General features: G+C 42.9%; 1 protein-coding gene across 1 annotated transcript in view; it reads right to left on the bottom strand.

The window, feature by feature from the left end:
* The window catches only part of MYO16 (myosin XVI), a 406,857-nt gene that overhangs the window by 92,779 nt on the left and 294,040 nt on the right, over window positions 1-20,038 (bottom strand). Inside the window, exon 27 of the mRNA XM_068526630.1 lies at window positions 401-503. Coding sequence (XP_068382731.1) covers window positions 401-503 — 103 coding nt within the window. The remainder of the gene's footprint in view (window positions 1-400; window positions 504-20,038) is intronic.

The following is a 20,038-nucleotide window of genomic DNA, read 5'->3' as shown; positions in this document are numbered from 1 at the left end:
TCCTTCCTCCTTCTGGGAGCCTGGCTATCCCTCCAGCAGACCCCTGGGCTCTTCCAATCCCCCCCGTTTTGGCTCGTCTGACTTCTGCTCTCTTTTAGACACTCCAGAAAGCTCTGGTAGCAGCACTGGGGTCTGGGATTTGGGCACACTTAGTGGGGTTTCCGGACTTCTCCCCACGCTGTAAACAGAGGCTCCGAGCTTCCTTCATCCTGGGTTTGCTGACGAAACCGGTGAATCAGAAGGGCTGATATGTTTCCAGGGACTACACTTGGCATCTCTCTTTGCCAAACACATCACAGCAGTTTGTTTTTGCCAGTGAGACGGGGGCAGCTCCCCGTGGGGACTCGGCTCACCTACTGGAAACGCTAACTGCTCTGGTAGGAGCTTGTAGGTCACCCACCTGCCAGCCTGGTAACGGGCACTGCTGCAGAGCCAGCCGGCATCTCTCCTCGGCCGGCAGCATCCTCTTGTCGTCGGGGAGGGTCTCGGCCAAGGGCTTATACCTGCAAAGAGCAGTGGAGACGGGAAAGCCATGACTGAATTGGTCATCAAACGATTATCTTCAACAGGGTTGCCTTTGTTACCCTGTTTCTGAAACTTTTCCCATTCTTACTTTATCCCACGCGCCCCCAAATCTCCATCCATTGTGCATTTCACATTGGACCACTAGGAAACAGTCCTTATCCTTTACAAGGAAAATGATTTTAAAAGGAACCAAATATATCTCTCAATCCTGTAATGTATCTTTAATATTATCAGGAGCGATGCAAACCCTTTATCAAAAGAAGCTTCGAAGAGGAAGAATATGAATCTATTAGTTCTCATTTAAATTTTTAGAATACTCTTAAAATACACCTTTTAAGGTATTCCAACATTCTTTGTTAGTGATTGAGAGTGAATCTAGAGGTAGTTAGTATCTGTAATAAAGGGACACCAAAACACCCAAAAGTTTTATTTAAGTGAGAGGTAGAGAAGCTTCCTCCCCATTGAGTAGATAGATACTGAGTATTTTAAATCTTCTAGAAGGACATTTTATTTTTGGAAAGTTCCTCAGAATAATTAAATTTCACTCTTTGGCTGAAATTCATGACTATATAAAGTTTTCCTATGGGTTTCTAAAAAAAAATGCCTTTCAAAATTATATGACCCATTAAAAAAAAATCTATGTGAAATTTTCATTTGCACTTAACGGCATTTAGCCTGACATGTAAGCCAAACCACATTAGGAGGAGGAGGAGGAGAAGGGGGAAGAGGGGGAGGGGGAGGAAGAGGGGGAAGGAGAGAGAAAGGAGAAACGAGAAAAAAATCTAACTGCATCTGGTGTGTTTATGATCCTCACGTTGGGCTGCCCTGGGAACTCAATGGTGATAATTAAATAACCTAAGTTTTCTGTTATTTTCTGTAAAATAGATTAGCTTTTCACCTAAAGTTGGTTGCAGCAAATTTGGCATCTTCTCAAATGAGTCCTTTGTTTCCTGAGGGCATCTAAGGAAGGCGGTGTGTCGCCTACACACCCGGTTCACCACCCCCATCCAGCCGACCACTGAGAGGGCTGGACGTCCCACTGGCGGCCACCGCACCTCTTTATATCTGCAAGTGCAGTAGAGAAGCGAGGTTGGAGGGGGAAGCGCAGCAGGAACTGTGGGTCCGGGGTATAACATAAATACTGAGAAAATACACCTGTATATACACCTGACTTTTTCAGTAGCAGACTTTCATTTCCCCTCTAAAATCCTTTTAGCATTGTCACCGAAAACTTACCGTATTATTTGTCCTGGATTGAGAGTTGTCATGATATCGCTAGCCATGAGTCAGACAAAATAAATACGGCTTCATCAGCAACACCCTCCCTTCTCACACATAGATTTTCACTCATGTATCAACTCAGGGTACAGGAGGGGGTAAAAATAGCGAGCAACAGAGACTGAACATGAATTGTAGTGCTAGAGGCACGGCTCTGAAAAATCTTGCTCATCATTTTGATCACACCGAATGGTCTGAAATGATCTATGGATGATGGAAGTATTCAGTGATTTTTTTTTTTTTTTTTTGATAAGAGGCAAGAACATGATTTTCTACCCAGCAGTGTGCGGAAGGCCGGGAACCAGGAGGAGAGTGTACGGGGGCAGTGGAGGGACCACCTGAAGGTGACGGGCATCCCCAAGAGATGCTGGTACATGACATCAGAGCATCAGTGGGCAAACAGGGATTATGTGTTATAATGTGTAAGTGGTTCAAAGGTGATAAGTGATGTAACCGTGCAATGTGTCTGAATAGAAGAGAAACTGGATTGGGGATCTAAACCCAGATTCAGGTTCCAGCTTTGCAGCAAATTTGCTCTGAGGCCCTTGGCAAAGCACCGAGCGGGTAGTCTTCCCCTCTCTCAGTACCGCACATGTGTGCGACCCAAATTCTATGTTCTGTTATAAACAATAATTTAATTTTTATCTGTCCTCAGCGTGTGCGAGCTTCCCCAGGGCTCGGGGTCATCTCTGCACATCCCATGGTGTCTGCTCGATTGCCGATGCGTGTAGAAAGTATGCATAAATGAAGAAATTGGGCTGGGGGGGTGGAGGATGGGGAATGACACTTCTCGAGCACCGAATGAGTGCAGGGGACTTTTCAGAAGTTGCCTCGCACACTCCTCCAAGATGCAGGGGGCTTGGATGATAATCTCCTTTTGATGGTGAGAAGTTGGTGGTCACAGAAATTAAGTCACTTGCCCAAGTTCACAGAGATGATGTTGAATTGTGTCTCCCCAAAAGAAACGTGAACGTGACCTGACTTGGGAATAGGGTTTCCGAAGATGTAATGCTGTTAAGAGGAGGTCAGTAGAGTGGGCCTTAATTCCACAGGACTGGTGTCCTTATAAGAAGAGAAAATGCCATGTAAACACAGAGACACAGGGAGGACACCACGTGACGATGGAGGTGACGCAGCTGTAAGGACTGCGGGGCCACCACCCGAAGACGAGAGAGGCAAGGAAGGAGTCCACCCAGAGTCTCAGAGGGTCAGGGCCCGGGTGATGCCCTGATTTTGGACTTCTGGCCTCCAGAACTGTGAGAAGTACATCTGCGTTGTTCGCAGCCCCCCGGTTTGTGGTGCTTTGTGAGGGCAGCCCTAGGGACCTGACACAGATGGTGAAAGGGTCTGGGATTGAACCTGGGGCAGCCTGACTCCGGAGGCAATGTCTCCACCACCATCGCTCCGGCCGAGGCGGGAAGGAAGCAGCCCTGGCCCCAGATGGTTCCAGAGTGAAAAGGGATGAGGTTGAGCATCAAAGTCCCAAACGGCGAAACACACAGTAACCACCAGCCTATGGGACATGCAGAGCTAAGAGCTCTTGGTTCTCTGACCTTTGGGTGACTGAGCTCTTCTTCAGCAGTAAACTAAACTCATAATGACATACAGACTCATTCAAACACTCAGGAAAATCAGCGCGTTTCCACCACTTACCCAGAGTCACACAATGAAATGAAATCACTCAAATTATCTTCTCATTCTTTTATAATTGTCTCATTCTGGAACTTTGCTAATTATCACCAAGAAGTGAATTGACATAATTCAAGTATCTGAATACAGTATTAACAAGTCAGAACAAAAAATCTTAACACTTGGTGCCTTTTTTTCTCATTTTATATTGTTCTTTTGACACCTAAAATGGTATAATTCTGACATTTCAAACGAAAAGACAAAGACGTCATCTTAGACAGGGTGAGGTACTCTATTTTAGTGTAATTAAAAACATCTTGTCTTTTGGAATGTGAGTGTCATCTCTGGGTGGTGTCACGGGCCCATCACTGCACTGAAGGATGATCTCATAGAAACTTCAATTTCAGACCAAATGGAAATAACCAGCCCGAGCCTGGAGCTGCACGTGGTCCTCAGAGTGCTGGTGTGACTGGAGAAGCGACTTCTTTGCTCTCATTCCCCACACCCTCCTGGCCTCTGTTGCCCAAGAGGTGGTCACCTCCACCCACTGAAGATTCCCTGTCCTCAGGCTGACACCTGCCCTGCGTCCCAGATAAACCAGCCGACTCTAAGAAGTCAACGTTAACTCTCCCAGCTGACTCACTCTTGTCTCATCCTGGTTTGGGATGAGGGGCATGACTGGCATCTAGTTCCACGTCCAGAATCTGGGTCCTGTGGCTCACTCACTTGGGCTCATTCAATCAATCAACCAATATTGACTGAGCACAAAATAGATACTGGGAATGCAGCAGGAAACAAAACAGATCCTTATACCCCTTACATCCCATGATGGAGAGAGAGATAATAGAAATGTAAATGAGGACGGATGTCAGATACAACAAGAGAGATGGAGAAAAATAAAGCAGGGAAGGTTTCAGGGTGAGCAGATACCTGCTGGTGAGGAAGGAGGCATGGTTCTGTCTGGGGAACAGGGATCCAAATTGAGGGCATGGGGTCTGGAAGCCTGGGGTGGGATGGTACCTGCTTAGGGAATCAAGGAAGCAGGCATGGCTGGAGCAGAAAAGGGGGAGGAAAGATGGAGGAGATGGACCCACAGAGGTATCCACACAGGGTGAGGACGAAGACCCCACCGGTGACTCCAAGGACTTTGGCTTTGACTCTGAGAGTTCTGGGGAGCAAGGCTTTGAGCAGACGAGTCACATCACTTGACATTTAAAGAATCGTCACAGCTGTGAGGCTGAGAGCAGGCAGAGGGAACAAGCCGGGGGCTGGGGAGACCCTCTGGACACTCTTCCCACAGCCCAGGATGGAAGCAATGGGAATGGTAGGAATTGGTTGAACTCTGTCCACATTTGAGGCAGATCCAATAGGATTTCCCAGTGCACTGATGCGGATGTGAAGGGAAGAGAGCATGACGTCAAGTTTCTTGACCTAGGAGACTAAGGATGAAGTTGACGTTTACTGAGATGGAGTAGTCTGGCAAGAGTAGTTATTTCCCTGGGCCAATGCTGCATAAACAGAAGGAAACAGTCAGTGCAACTCAGGAGAACCAGAAACAGGGAGTGGAGGTGAAACTCCCAAAGGAGCTATAGACCAATGTCACCAACACCCCCGAACCAGACCTAGTGCCTCCCTGGTTGTCAATTCCTCAGCTGGGGTCAGTCTCTTCTCTGTCATGACCTTCTGTCTGACCAAACAGGACAGTACTGACCATGTGGGAAACTGGTTCTCTTTCCATTACGGTTCTGAATACTCAGGGTTCTCTGTTACTCGGGGTAACAGAGTTGAAACCTATAACTGTGTTAGACGCCCCATGTGCCTCACTTCTCTTGTGAACATGTCTCTGACGACTTTCATCCTCCCCTTCCTGCCAGTCTACATCCTAAGTTGCCAATATATAAGTGTGGGGTTTCCCAGCAAGTTCCATCATAGTTACTGAAAAATTCTATAACACACACATTCGTCATTAAGTGCTCTTTCTACATCAAGGATTCATGTAACCTCTCCTCAATGCACTTACAGAATCAAGAATATGATGACAATAAAGAATAACAGACATGACCGCACCTTACAAAATTATAAGTGAAAGAACCACATCACTGGTCCTTTTCATTTTGAGGTCTCTGCATTCTAAGATGGGTAGATTGAAGTTGAAGTAGCAGAGAAAAATCTAACAATTAAGAAATGTAAAGTACAATAGAACCTAAGGAAAGTGATGAAATAAATATTCCTCTTTTCAAAAGTGGTTGTTCCTTCTAGTTTCAAGGAGAACCTTGACATTCTATCCCTCATAGTCCCAGAGACAAAAAAAAGGGCTTATGCAGTGACTGTAGACGTCTGGTTAAACATTGTAGTGACTCTTCGTTGACTATCATGAAATTGTAGAATCATTGCCTTAGAAAGATGCAAGGGATATATATTAAGCTAATGCTTTAAAAAAAAAAATTTAGATGCAACTTCTCTGAAATTGTTTCTGTTTGCTGAATATTGACTTCATCTCTTCATTCTCAAAGAAAATTCTGTCGTGACAGCTTCAATCCCGAAACCACTTAAAATTGAATTCTATTCAGCAAACATTCTTTGAGCACCCATTACAAGCCAGATACTCTGCCAAGAAATGCACTGGTCACCAAGATGGGTTCTGATTTCACTGCACATGCTCAACTACTACACGTGCCTTTTTCTGGCTAAAATGATATCTCTGGAAAGATGTGGTTCTCTTATTTCAAGACCTGATGACATTTCTCTTATTAGGGACATATTTTTATTACTTATTTGAGAACAACAAAAGAATGCTTGAGGATTCCCGTTAACCTCCTTCTACCTGAGAAAGGCCTGGATAATCCACAGAAAGAGGAAAATGGAGCATGGAGGCAGCTCTCCATCGGAGGAAAGATGGAGAGAGACAGCAGGTGAAGGCAGGTGCGGGAGGAGGGGGGGAGGGGCAGGTGGGGCTGGGATTGTGTGATTTCAGAGCAGCCCGGGGAAGGCAGAGCGTGAGACGGGGTCCACAGCACTAACCCTTGTGGAGACGGTCAAGCATGTCAGCACTGACAAGGGGCTGCTGGATTTGTGATTGAGGACTTGAGACAATGTCCAGAAGAAACCAGAATGCTACGGCATCAAGACATTAGCAGATGGTGGAGAAGCGCAGGAACTGGGATCTCGAGGTTCATAAATAAAGAAAAGGTCAACAGCTTGAGCATGAAATAGAATCAAGCGAAGCTTTGGGGTGTTTTTGCTTTTCAGCGGCAAGGAAGAATGGTCAGACCGTATAGGCAACACTTGTAGAAATCTACGAGCCCTACATTCTATCCATGCTTATTTTTGTGTATTTCTGTTTTCCTCCAGGTTATCTCGCTCATTAAGGTTTAGTTCCGATAGGATGAGGACACAGTGTCTTCTCTAACCATCCCCTTGAACTTTTCCCACAGGGCCCTGTGTGGTTTCTCTACCTGGCGTGTAGCACGAACGAAGCCGTCTGGCTATGGCTCGACAGGGACGCATTTCACCCCTTCCACGAACTTGCCTGGACTGTCATTGCACTCTTCATATTCCTGCTCTCACGGTAAACACGGTGCAGGTGCAGAAGGGTGATTTCCTAGCTATTTGGGGCTAATTTCCAGCATTCAGGATGCTGAGTGGTAGGTGGAGCATAACGGCTGCCTAGCAACGGGGCTGACATACGTCATGAAAATAGTGAGAAGTATGAAGCAGGAGGAGCACAAGTGGGCTTGAGAGAGAAACGGAATCTATTTCAACGTGGAGGTTGGGGGGAGGACAGGAAGGAGAAATGAGACACAGAGAGAGAGGATTTGCACAAGTGCCTTTCAACTAAAGAGGATCGCTTTTTTTTCCTTTTAAAGAAAAGGATGCAAAAGCAAAGGGAAAAAGTCCAAAATCCTCTAGTTCACACAAAAATCCATTGTGTTAAGTGTTACCCATTCTTTGTCTTCTTCCGTGACTCTTAAGGTTTAGAAATCCCAGCTAGGGTTGTCGGTTGGTCTGGGTGTTAGCCCCCGGAGCTGACGGTCCTGTGACGGGTGGGCTCTGCTCCACCCCCCATGCCCACCTCCTCCGCGGCAGAGCAAAGCCTGAGCTGCTCAGCGGACCAATGGAGTCTTTATCACAGGCACCTGCCCGTCTTCTATCATCTTCACACAGGTCCCCTGCATCAAGCCTATCAAGCCACTTCTGCCCCCCCCCCAACATTTCTCTGCACCTGCTGTGCCCTCGTCAGCCTGATACAGTTTCCAGTGGGTTCACCCACATCCCCTCCTTAGTAGGCACCCCCTTTTCCTGTATATTTACAGGAAGAACTGGAAGGGGATGTTAGCTGTCTTTTGCTATGGCCTTGGCGTCTCCTGGAGTGTTCGGAACTGGAATTTGGTCTTGAGTTTCCTTTTACATCTGTTGGGACCACCATTAAGCCCCTCAGGATCTGCATGTGACTCTATTAAGGGGAAAAGTCTTTCCATCGTTACTACGACAATTCCAGACCTACTACTCATGCCACTGGGCAAGACTCAGTTCTCTTCTCTTTCCAAATGATGGTAAATAGGCTGCCGTCATCTTTAGAAAATGGTTACACCATTCAAAGGCACTGTGGCTCTTCACATTCCCATGGGTTTCCTGGTTCAAGAGCCCCCTAGGAGCAGAGTCCTTGGGAAGAGTTGCCGGGGCGGGGGGGTGGGCGGTAGTGGTGGAAGAGCTGCCCCATTGATGTCACCCCAGAGCTGCACGCCCACATGACAGTTCTGTCCGAGGCTGGGTGACTAGCTTGGTGAGGGTCATCCCTAACTTCTACATGCAATTCTCTGGAGTTCAAAATGGGTCAGGGGAGAAGCAAGGTGGGGAGAGAGAGACGGAAGGAAGGGAGAAACACCAAGGAAGAGTTATCCAGTGCCTAAAGATTCCAGGTATGATGATCGGTCAGTCCATGTCATCACTGAATTCTCACAGCAACCGCAGAACGACATTTACAGAGATTACATAACTGCAAAAAGTTAGTTTACAGCAAAGCTAGGTTCTTAGTCCAGGCTATAGAATTCTGAGGCTAATACGGCTCCTACTAAATGTGTATGAGAGATGGGACAAAAACAGATACTTGCCGCTTTTGTTTTTGAGCCTGAAAGGATGAAGGTAACCAACATACAGATTAATGTATAAACGAGGACTATTAATAAAACAGGAAATGTAAAGAGCAAGGCTCCCTGCTACTGCCTTAAATTCCAAGCCTCCTGTGTCGAGATGATGTTCCCCTTCTCTCTCTCCTTCTCGTCCTCCCTCATTATGCTGGGGGGGGGGTGGTGCTGCTTTTGTGACTGTTATTTTAATGACATTATTATACTATTATTTAATGTCATCACAGCCACATTTATTAGGCATTTATCTGTTACGACTCTAAAACCCAGCGTCCAAAATTCAAACTCAGCGCCTGGCTTTTACATCACTGCTGGTGGAGATGCAGACGCAAGAGAAAGGAGATAATACAGAAGAGTGAGGGGATCCTGGACCCTACTTCCTGGGCCAGCTGAGAGGCCCTGGAGAAGCCCTTTTACCCTTCACCTGAAAACCCCCGGGATGATTTTGTGTGAGTTCTACCGAAGGTGTGCTGTTTCCCTTGGCTCTGACCGCTAATGTGCCAACCGGCTGCAGCCTGTGAGCGGCCGGCACGGTGAAGGCGGTGGGTACCGACGACCACAACCGAAACGAATCCACTCACACCACGGTCACTTCCTCGGAAGTATCTCACTCCGGAGCCCGCGGCCAAGCAGACTGTCCGGATATGCGGCCTTAATTGTGTGGCATTCATTCAGGCACTTCATGTAATTAAGCCGGAGGCTCTCATCCCAGACAATACGGGAGTTGAATAATAGAAAAGAATGCGAAATTCTACCTTGGCTTCTGGGATTAGCCAGTACCACTCTGCAGATAAAAAATGAATTCAGAGCATCTGCCTAGAATTTACATGACAATGCTCTCAAGTTCTCTTACTTCAAGCCCACCCCACCATTTCATTTTAATTGTACAACGGAAGAACATTCGAATTATTCAGTAAATGGATGGAAGTGAAACACTCAATTAAAAGTATCCTGGTGTGAAATATACACAGAGTTCCATTTCCTGAGCAGCCTTTGCAGCAGGTAACCTGTTTCTTGGCCAGGGTTGTACTTGCTTCTAATAGGGCCGGAGGATATTTTTACACACAGAAATCCCATCCCTGCATGCACGGCACTGCAGGGCCACCTACTGTGGGGACATTTAAAGCTGGGCCCTCTCGGGGGACTGAATCTGTGATGGAGTTGAACTAACGGTTGCAGGAGAAGGACCCAATGCTGCTGTTTGCAGATCCCGTTACACACGCCCAAGAAGATGCTTAGCGCAGTCGGTGAGGATGTTGAAGCTGACGTGCTCCATCCTTCCCCCCTCCACACTTTGCAGAATTTACTGGCTGAGCCATAGCCTGTATTTATCAGGTACAAGAACAGCTTGTTTCCTTAAACTGAAAAGAACAGCTGTTCATTTGTTGTTTAAGCCTAAATGAGAGCCCTCTCTAAGCTTCGTGGTTTCAGTAAAATTATCCGGTTCCTAAAGCAATTTGCTCCCTAACCAAATATCCACTGGGGTTAGTCTGACCTCCTATCTTTGAGTAGGAACAGGAAACCAAGGCAGGTTGATTTATTTGTTGGAAATATTTGTTGTTCCAGTGTTTTCTCTCCCTACTAAACACAGAAGACACTTCTTCTCCAGGTAAATGGCTAAAACATTTTATGAAGATTGGTGGCTAATGCCAGTTATTTTATGATTTCAATACGTTTATGTCAATTTCAGATATTGAATTGAGTTACTTACAACCATAGGAACCTGCTACTCTGAATATCATTGTTATTATCATTGGTTAGCAGATCATGAAGAAGAATGAAATTATTATGATCTCTGAGGGAACAGCCTGGCACTGAAGCTACATCTCCCGGTTTGCACAGTGATGAAATTTTCTTTTGAACGTCTACTTTTGAAAATGTGTGACAAGAGCTGAATGAAGAGTTGGGGTTCAGTATCTGAACCCAATAATGTTTGTTAATTTTGGAAAGTATTCATTATTTTTAAAAATGCTTTATTGAGGTGTGTCCATATTTAATGCATTCAACTGGATGAGTTTGGAAATAACTGTACCTCTGTGAAACCATCACCATTATCAATGCCATAAACATAACTATCACCTCCAAAAGTTTCCTTCTGCCTTCTTTATTTTTATTTATTTACTTATTTATCTGTGATAAGAACACTTACATAAGATTTACCCTCTTAGCAAATTCTTAAGATAACAATACAGTACTGATAACTATAGACACAGTGCTGTACAGTGGACCTCTAGGACTTACTCATCTTGCAGAACTGAAACTTTGTACTCTTTGACCATCACCTCCTTGTTTTCCCCTCCCCCCCACCCCCTGGAAACCACCCTTCCACTCCCTGTTGCTATGATTTTGACTATTTTAGAGCCACACGTAAGTGAGATCATACAGTATTTGTCTTTTTGTGTCTGGCTTATTTCACTTAGCATCATGTCCTCCAGGTTCATCCATGTTCTCACAAATGGCAGAACTTCCTTCATTTTTAAGGCTGAATAATATATTCCATTGTATGTAAATACCACACAGAAAGCATTAATTTTAAAATACCGTCATCCAATACTTACATTTTTCCAAAGAGGAAATGCAGATGGACAGCAGGCACATGAAAAGATGCTCAACATTGCTAATCAACAGGGAAACGCAAATCAAAACCACAACGAGGTATCACCTCACATCTGTCAGAATTGCTAGCAGCAAAAAGTCTACAAATAACAAATGTTGGTGAGGATGCGGAGGAAAGGGAACCCTTGTGCACTGTTGGTGGGAATGCAAATTGGTGCAGCCACTATGGAAAACAGTATGGAAGTTTCTCAGAAAACTAAAAACAGAACTACCATATGACCCAGCAGTTCCACTCCTGGGTATACATCCAAAAAACACAAAACCATTAATTCGAAAAGATACATGCACCCCAAGGTTCAGAGCAGCACTATTTACAATTGCAAAGACATGGAAACAACCCTAGTGTCCACTGATAGATGCATGGAGAAAGAAGATGTGGTATATATACACAATGGAATATTACTAAGTCACAAGAAAGCATGAAATTTTGCCATTTGCAGTAACATGGATGGATTTGGAAAGCATTGTGCTGAGTAAAATGTTAGACGGAGGAAGACAAATACCATATGATATCACTTACACGTGGAATCTAAAAAATACAACAAACTACTGAATATAACAAAAAAGAAGCATATTCACAGATATAGAGAACAAACTCTTACAAGTGGGGGGAAGGGGCAATGTAGGCATGGGGAAAGGGGAGGTACAAACTGTTGGGTATAAGATAGGCTCAAGGATGTATTGTATAGCACTGGGAATATTGCCAATATTTTGTAATAACTGCAAATGGAAAATAAACTTTAAAAATTATATGAAAATAAAAAAAAGAAAAAGAGAAACTAAAGAAAAAGACAAAATTGACATTTGTATTGTGGTGAGTCATGGAAAATTAGCAGCAGTAAATTCTAATGTCAGTTAACTGAGTTGTCATCTTGAGCCAAGAAATGCAAGGAATGAACATTTTTAAGAACATAGGATCAAAAGGAAAAATGTAACATCTATTTTTTTTCTCTCTTAATGAGACACTTTAAATACAGATAATGTTACTCTTGAATGATATAACAAATAGTGAAGGGTAACTAACATTTTTGAATTAGAACCCAGTACACCCATATTTTGAGGGAAAATAAGATGTGCACATAATTGTCATATTAAATATTGATTACTTATGATTACTATTTGAAAATATTGGCTGGATAAGTCCAAATGATGTAAGATGCATGCTATTGGAGATATCTTGGAAATTTAAGTGTATCACTCACCATTAGGTACTGATGCCTCTAATGAAAGTTTTAATTCAGAGAAGGCATGATTAAAGTTAGTATTGACTAGAACCCTAGAGGAATTAATAGTATGCAAAATGCTCTGTCTCTTCATGTCCAGTAACATACTATACACCTTTGGCATTGCACACACTTAAAAGTTCTGGTTCTAATCATCTCTAGCTTTTCTATCACTTCTCTTGATAATTACCATTAAGATTAACGTGTGTACAACACTTTGCTGGATACTGGGAAGAACGGTGAACAAGATATGGTCTTGCCTTTGCATGTCCTCTCAAAAGAATGTTGGGCATTGTCCAGTGGACCCTTGGTGATTACCGAATTCTATAGAGGTATAATCTTTGATTGCTTTTAACTCAGCTATTTTGCAGCTCTGCTGTGATTGATAGAACTTGAACTATAGAAACTGATGACATGCAGATAGTTTTTGTCCAAAGCAACACAAAGGATGTTCGTCATGGCGGGGCACATAAATTTTGCCCCTACAGAATATAATCTCTGTAAATAAATTCTTCACTTGTAAATCAGATCTGGTTTTAGCACCTTACTAGTCTCCTCTTTACTTAAGGAACTGAATAAAATCTTTGATAGGTGTTCATAACACATCTGTATGACAGTCATGATTTTCCCCTTTTGAAAGTTGTGTTTTACCACAATGTGATGTGGTAACTGAGAATTAGCAAGGGGTGGGTTAGCATTAGAACAATAATCAAATCCAATTCTCTTCCTCATCCCGATATACTCTCCAACCTCTGCAATCCAGTTTCCATTTTTGTGCCCATCATTTTATCGAAACCTCATATGTCAAGATAGCTAACAAATTCTCTACTGTCAAATCCAATGGCTGTATTTCAGGGCTTTTTTCTCCTGCGATCCTTTCTGTTTTCATATAACTTGACCTTCCTGTGGCATATGAAACCACTGGCTCCTTCCTCCTTGAAATAGTCTCCTTGCCATTCTTCGAGGCTGCCCCTCAGCTGTTCCACAACTTCTCAGCCTCCTTTATACACTTCATCCCCTCCATCCTTCTCATCAGTACATGTGCTTTTCAGCACTTGCTTCTTGCCCCTCCTGGAATTTCTCCCCGAGCCGTCTCAAAACCCTCAAGGCTGTAAGGATCCCTTATAAACTGATGTGAAAATTGTGTGTACGTGAGACACAGTAACCACTTTCCTGAACTTCACACCAATACGCCCCCTTGCCTCCTGGACAGCCAGTGTGGATCTCCCACGCACACCTCAAATTCTACACCCCCTCCTAATACTCCTATGTGGGATCTACCGTCTTTCCACCTCCCCACCTGGAAACCTGGACATCTATCCACCTCCTCACATGGAAACCTCGATGTCTATCTACCTCCTCACCTGGAAACCTGGACATCTCTAAAGACAGGTCCACCAACGTGTATTGATCATTTCACATCCTAAACATCTCTAAAGTTTCTGTCCTCTTCCTCTCAATTAAGTTCTCACCATAAAGCCTCAACTACTTATGTCTCAATTCCTGGAATCGATAGTCTCCTAACTGCGCCTGCTTTGCCCGGTCTTTCCAAATCCTCACACCGTTTTTCTCAGCATTTTTCGGGGACTCCCCACCTTCAGCACGCGGTCCTAGTTTCTTACAGGCTTTGCGTTTCCCTAGTTAAACATATCCCGGCCGTCAGGAACACGCACTCCTGTCACGTTGAATTTCACTGAACTCACAATTCATCCCTATTGTTGTGCTTCTGCACCTGCTTGTGTGGACGACTGTTTTTGATTTCTTTTCTGGTTAATCCTAAGTGGTCTTCAAGCCTGGGGTCAAGGACATCTACTCCAGGAGACTTTGTGAACCCCCTCCCTGGAAACCTACCTGCCTGGAGTAGACACTGCACGCATCCTCTTCTAGCTCATCACTCCCTTTGTCATCCTCGAGTTCCCTAGCTTCCGGGGCAAAGGAGAATATTCTATGCATTCCATATTTTTATCCCTAACGTACTGCACAGTATTTATTATGTTGAAGACATTCCACAAGCTACTGCTGGCTGAGTGACTAAAGCAAGGATAGGAAGAAAAGAAATGAGAGGAGGTGGGAGAAAATAAAATTTTAATGGTTATTTAAATATTATTTTATATAGTAAGATAATTAAATCTATAATATTTATATGTAAGTATATGCATTTATAAAGTAAATGCACTTAAATAATATTTAATATTTAATATTATTTTAATAATAACTCAGGGATATTGTTTTGCTGGTGACCATCCCCTTATGTAAATATATTAAAACTAATGATTGTACCATCACATCGCATATTAGACATCAAGTGAAAGCACAACAATTTCATAGTCACTTATTTCTTATTTGTATTTGTAACATATGTTAAGGGGAATTGGCCATTTTTGTCTAGCTGGCACCTGGCCACCATCTCCGAGGTGGAATTCACTGCCCACCTTTGCACGGACTCACTTCATAGAAGCAAAGAGGTGCTGGTTACCTCAGCAGCGTCGGTCCCAAGCTGGGGGAGCAGATGTGGTCATTAGGAGAAATCAGCAAAGATCTTGTCTTCTCCAGGCCACTGTGCCCTGCACAAGTGCTACCTAGCAGCACACTTTTTCTCTTATTCATTGGACTGTTTAAAACACTTTTCAAGTCCCCATTTTTCTTCAGATGTGTCTTCTTCTACACCTTCTGACTGGGTGGTATTAAAAGAAGCCTGTGGCTGATTTATTTAAAACCATTTTTAAACTATCCCCAAACCACCTAAAAACAGGACTGCTGAGTGGATCAATTTCAGTGAAAATGACAAAATGGATTAACTTTAAACCTGTGTTTATATGTAATACATAATACATGCATTGCTCTAGAAAGGTGTGTAGTGCACACGTGACCCTAGATCTATGTTACGAAAGGAGAAAGAGATGCAAGCTCTGACTTCAGTTGCATCCCCAGACACTTCAACTCTTTCACAAACTGTTGCCAATACCTGGTGTGATGCTGGTGCCCTTGAAAACCCTCTCCTGCTGTCACAATTGCCACCTGCCAAGTGCGATGTCTGTACACGCTAGGAGTTTATTTATAAGGAAGCTGCCCTTACAAAACATTTAAGCAAAGTGTCTTGCTCACCTACACTAGTCTTGGGAAGGTTTCAGGCCACATTAAGCGGTGCCTCTCCTTACAGTATTCCTTGGAGGCCATGGAGCTCTTGACCTTCCATCTTTTCTTGTCTGGCCTCTTCTCATTCTATCTTTCAAAAGTCCTGGACTCTCAGCTACACCTCAATGTACGCACTCTTTCTTCTGTCCGGCACCCTCTGTGCGTCTCTCTCTCACACAGAGATACAGCAGACAACCTGTGCTCCTTCTCTGGTTCTCTCTGCTGCAGAAATTCCTTTGGTCACAGTTCCCACAGGCTTCATATTCTCATGGCTTTTCTGCCACTGCACCCTCTGGTTTTCTTCAACTCTGACCACAATCTAGTGACATTCCAATATACCTCTTCTGCCAGAATTTTCTCATATTCAACAGCTTATTAGCTTTCTTTACCTTAGCACATCAAGGTACCTGAACCTACTGTGTTCAAAGCCAAACTCATTTCCTCCCTCTGATACCTGCTTGTCCTCTGTGATTATCTCAGTGAAGGACACCTAACTGTGACCCAAGGCACCGGACTGAACACCCAAGCCAGACCAACAGACGTCATCCCTGATGCTCATCTGCTTGAAGCCTCGTGTTTATAATCACTAAGTGGTGCTATTTCCACATCCAAAATATGTTTTTTTCCCCCACATCTGTCTTTTCAGTTCCCTCAAATTCCCACCGTTTCAACTTTAGCTAAGGTCATGTTCACTAAAACCAAGCTACTAGAAGCAGTTCTTTTTTTAAAAAAATGTATTGAGGTGTGGTTGATTTACACGGTTGTGTTAATTTCCGCAGTACAGCACAGTGACTCAGTTATACACATATATACGTTCTTTTTCATATTCTTTTCATACTCTTATGGTTTATCCCAGGATATTGAATATAGTTCTCTGTGCTCTACAGTAGACCTTGATGCTTTTCCATAGAGACAGTTCTTAACCCGAAGTGGTTTTGCCCTCCAGGGCACGTGTGGCAATGTCTGGAGACATGTTTTTATGTCATGAGCGGGGAGGGGAGAGCTCCTGGAATCTGGTGTGCAGGGTCCAGGGATGTTGCTAAATATCCTACAATGCACAGGCCAGCCCCCCATGACAAGCAATTATCTTGCCCCAAAACAGTGATCTGGTCCAGTGTCAGGTGAAGCAAGTGTGCTGGAGAGGTCCAGCTCAGGGAGGGACCAGCTAACTTTTTCTGTAAAGAGCCAGACAGGAAATATTTTAGGCTCAATCTTGCCTTTGTGACGTGAAAGGAGCCACAGGTAGCACGTAAACAAATGGGGTGCTGGGTGCCAATAACACTTTAATAAACAGGCTGCCAACTGGATGTGGCCCGTGGGCCATCGTTCGCCGACCCCGATCTAGCTTGAAGGGGAATGAAACCACAGTATCACATGGTTTTAAACATTACTGCCTATTAGCTACAGGATAAGTTCCAAGTTTTGTACCTAAAATACACAGTTCTTGCCTTCCTCTCAGCTGTCGTTTTCCCTGATGTACTTAGGCGACTGCAATGAGAATGTCCCCCCCAGACGCCCTCTGATGCTTCTCCCCTCCTTCCCTTTGTTCACATCAGATCCTCAGGTCTCACTCTAAGTCTGGGATTTCCTCCATCACCTTTGGCAGCAAGCTTGTTTCTCATCATCGCTCAAGAGTCCTCTTGGAATTCCTTCTGGTGGGATAACAGGCTTTACTTATAGGCTCCGACGGCACCCCGGTACCATCTAGTGCATCTCTTCCCCCAACTTACCTGGGAGAAACATCAGATCTGGGCAAGACTCACCCATCTTTGTATCCTTAACACTTAGCAGGGCCTCAGGTCATTTGTAGGAACTCAATGTTAACTCTAATGAATAACTGTTTTAGAGATGTCTTTTAGCATTCAAGCTTGTAGGTCTTTAGAGAATTCTTGGGTAAGATTTAAGGCAAGAAATAAAATAACCTTTAGGGGGAAATGAAGTACAGGCATCACGTAACACTGCACTTTGTTAGGTTTCATGTGTGATTGCTACGTTTCTTAGTTTTAAATATGTCAATGAATGATGTATCTGCAGCTTCATATGAAGATTTATTTTTTTAAGTAAATGAATGTATAACATGAAACTCCTGAGGAAAGAATGTACAATACTCATTTATTTATATATATATATATATATATATATATATATATATATATATAATAAATACTCATTTATATATATATATATAAAATAAATACATATATATATATATATATATATATATATATATATATATACCTATACCTTTCAAGGCCAGTCTTGATTAGGTTTTTTGTTTCTTTCTTTGAAATAGATCAATTATTGCTAGTATTCTATATATTATTTTACATATTATACTATATATGCTACATATGTATGTTTATATATTCCCAGACCACTGAAATGGAATGGCAATAGTACACAGTAAAGGTCAGAGGCATTTGCTTAAGTCTTAATTTTTTGAGTCTTACTCTTGATCTGATAAATGTCTGATAAATGCTTATAGCAATATTTTCAGGTAATGGCTGTAAAGATTTCTGAGATAACATATGAGAAATGTAAGTGAGGTATCTATCCTTGTTACTGATTAATTTTTGAAATACCTTAAGATCTTTTTATGTCTCAGGGTTTCCCTAGGTTAAAGCACAGGTAGGTCATCAATGAGAGAATGGGAAACTTCCTGCTAACTCTCAAAATTCTACTGTGGGCAAAGCAGGTGGAACTTTTTTCTTGAGTCAAAATAATTTTTTTTTTTTGGCACAGGGTGTGGGGTAGAATGTTCATAAGTCTATTCAGGGCCCTGCACATAAATATGCAATTCTAGCCATTTTGGTCATAGAAACTTCCAACCCATGAATTCTCTAAGAATAAGAAAAAAGTCATCAGCTTCCTGGACAGTTTCTAACATGCTTAATTTTAGCTTAATTAGAATCCCATGCACATTCAAGCAAATATAGTATTCACCTCCACTTCCTATCCAAACTCTTGTCTAGAATCATCATTTTATAAAATACCAGCTGCTCTATGTTAATTTTTCTACAGAGATACAAGTCTGTTTAGGAAAAGTTGGTATACATAATTTGAAGATCAAAGGAGAAAAGTCTACTATTATCCAGGGTATCAAAAACTACCTAAAAAATACAAGCCTTCAAACAATAGCATTCATTTGAGGAAGTTCTCTGTTGTAAGAATAGATTATAGGTGCTCACAACTTAGCCCAGGAACAATTTAATAGGTAAAAGACCCATCCAGTAGGAATCCAATATAAAAAATAAATTTATAAATTTCTGCTTTCAGTCAAGATGGAGGAATAGGGACTAGTTTTACTTTCCATCCTCAAACAATTTAAAACTGGACAACATATGTGAGGCAATGATTCTCAGTCTGGCACTGGACGCCAGACAATGAGGGTCAGTGATCCTTGAGAGACAGGAAAACAGATGAGTTAGGCCCTGAGAGTCCCCCAGCTTACTTCATGGGGGGGGAGGCTCCAACCTGTGGTTCAAAGAGGAATCCCAGGTGAAGCCTGAGGTTCTCCCTGAGTGGAGGAGATGGTGCTGGGACATGAGGGATGCAAATGCAGCCTGAGTTCACAGAGCAGACAATCTGAGAAGAGAGAGCTGTACCGAGAGAAGAGTCCAGAGATCCTCAGAGCCCCCTTGAGTCTCACGCAGAATACTGATCACCACATGCATGTGAATAAACCACCAATGTCCCGGGAAAGAACCACCCAAGTGGAGGAGAGGGAACCATCCTCACGGCAAAGACAGGAAGAAAGTTGGGCTATTCCCATCAGCCAGAGTGAAAAATTCCACAATTCATGGGGCACTGGAAAGAGAACTCACTTGTTTTGCATCAGTAGTATAAAATAATTAGGCTCAGACTACATACTGGTTTGGTTCTAACTAACGAAGCATGCCAGGAAACACTCAAAACAACAAACTTTTCCAAGTGACTTACTTGTTTCTTAGTCAAAATTCAAGAATATTTATAGAAATACAAAAATACATACCACCTGAAAAATTAAAATTCATAATATCTGGTATGTAACCAAAAATTACGAGGATGCAAAGAAGGGGAACAATATGATTTATTATAAGGAGAAAAATTAACCAGTCAACACTGACCTAGAAATGGCAGATAATGGAATTAGTAGACTAATATATACTAAAATGAAGATTAAATATACCAAAAGCATGAAGGAGTTTTAAAAGATCCAGGTTGAACTTCTGAAGATGAAAACTATAGCAACTGAAGCAAAAGATACATTGGATTGGATTAAGTGTAGGTTAGACACTGCAGAAGGAAAGATTAATGAACCTGAAGACACAGCGACAGAAACTATCCAAAATGAAACACAGAGAAAAAAGACTGAACAAAGATGAACATCAGTGATCTGTGGGACAACTTCAAGTACCTAATACACACGTAATTGTAGATTCTAAATGAGAGGCAATTGGAGGTGAGAAAGAAAAAATCCTCCATGAAAATGTGGACAAAATTTTTCCA

This window comes from Eschrichtius robustus, chromosome 18, assembly GCF_028021215.1.
Source record: "Eschrichtius robustus isolate mEscRob2 chromosome 18, mEscRob2.pri, whole genome shotgun sequence".
NCBI classification, from domain to species: Eukaryota; Metazoa; Chordata; class Mammalia; order Artiodactyla; family Eschrichtiidae; genus Eschrichtius; species Eschrichtius robustus.
The sequence above is the reverse complement of the archived record's forward strand: the minus strand, read 5'-3'. Positions and strand labels throughout refer to the sequence as shown.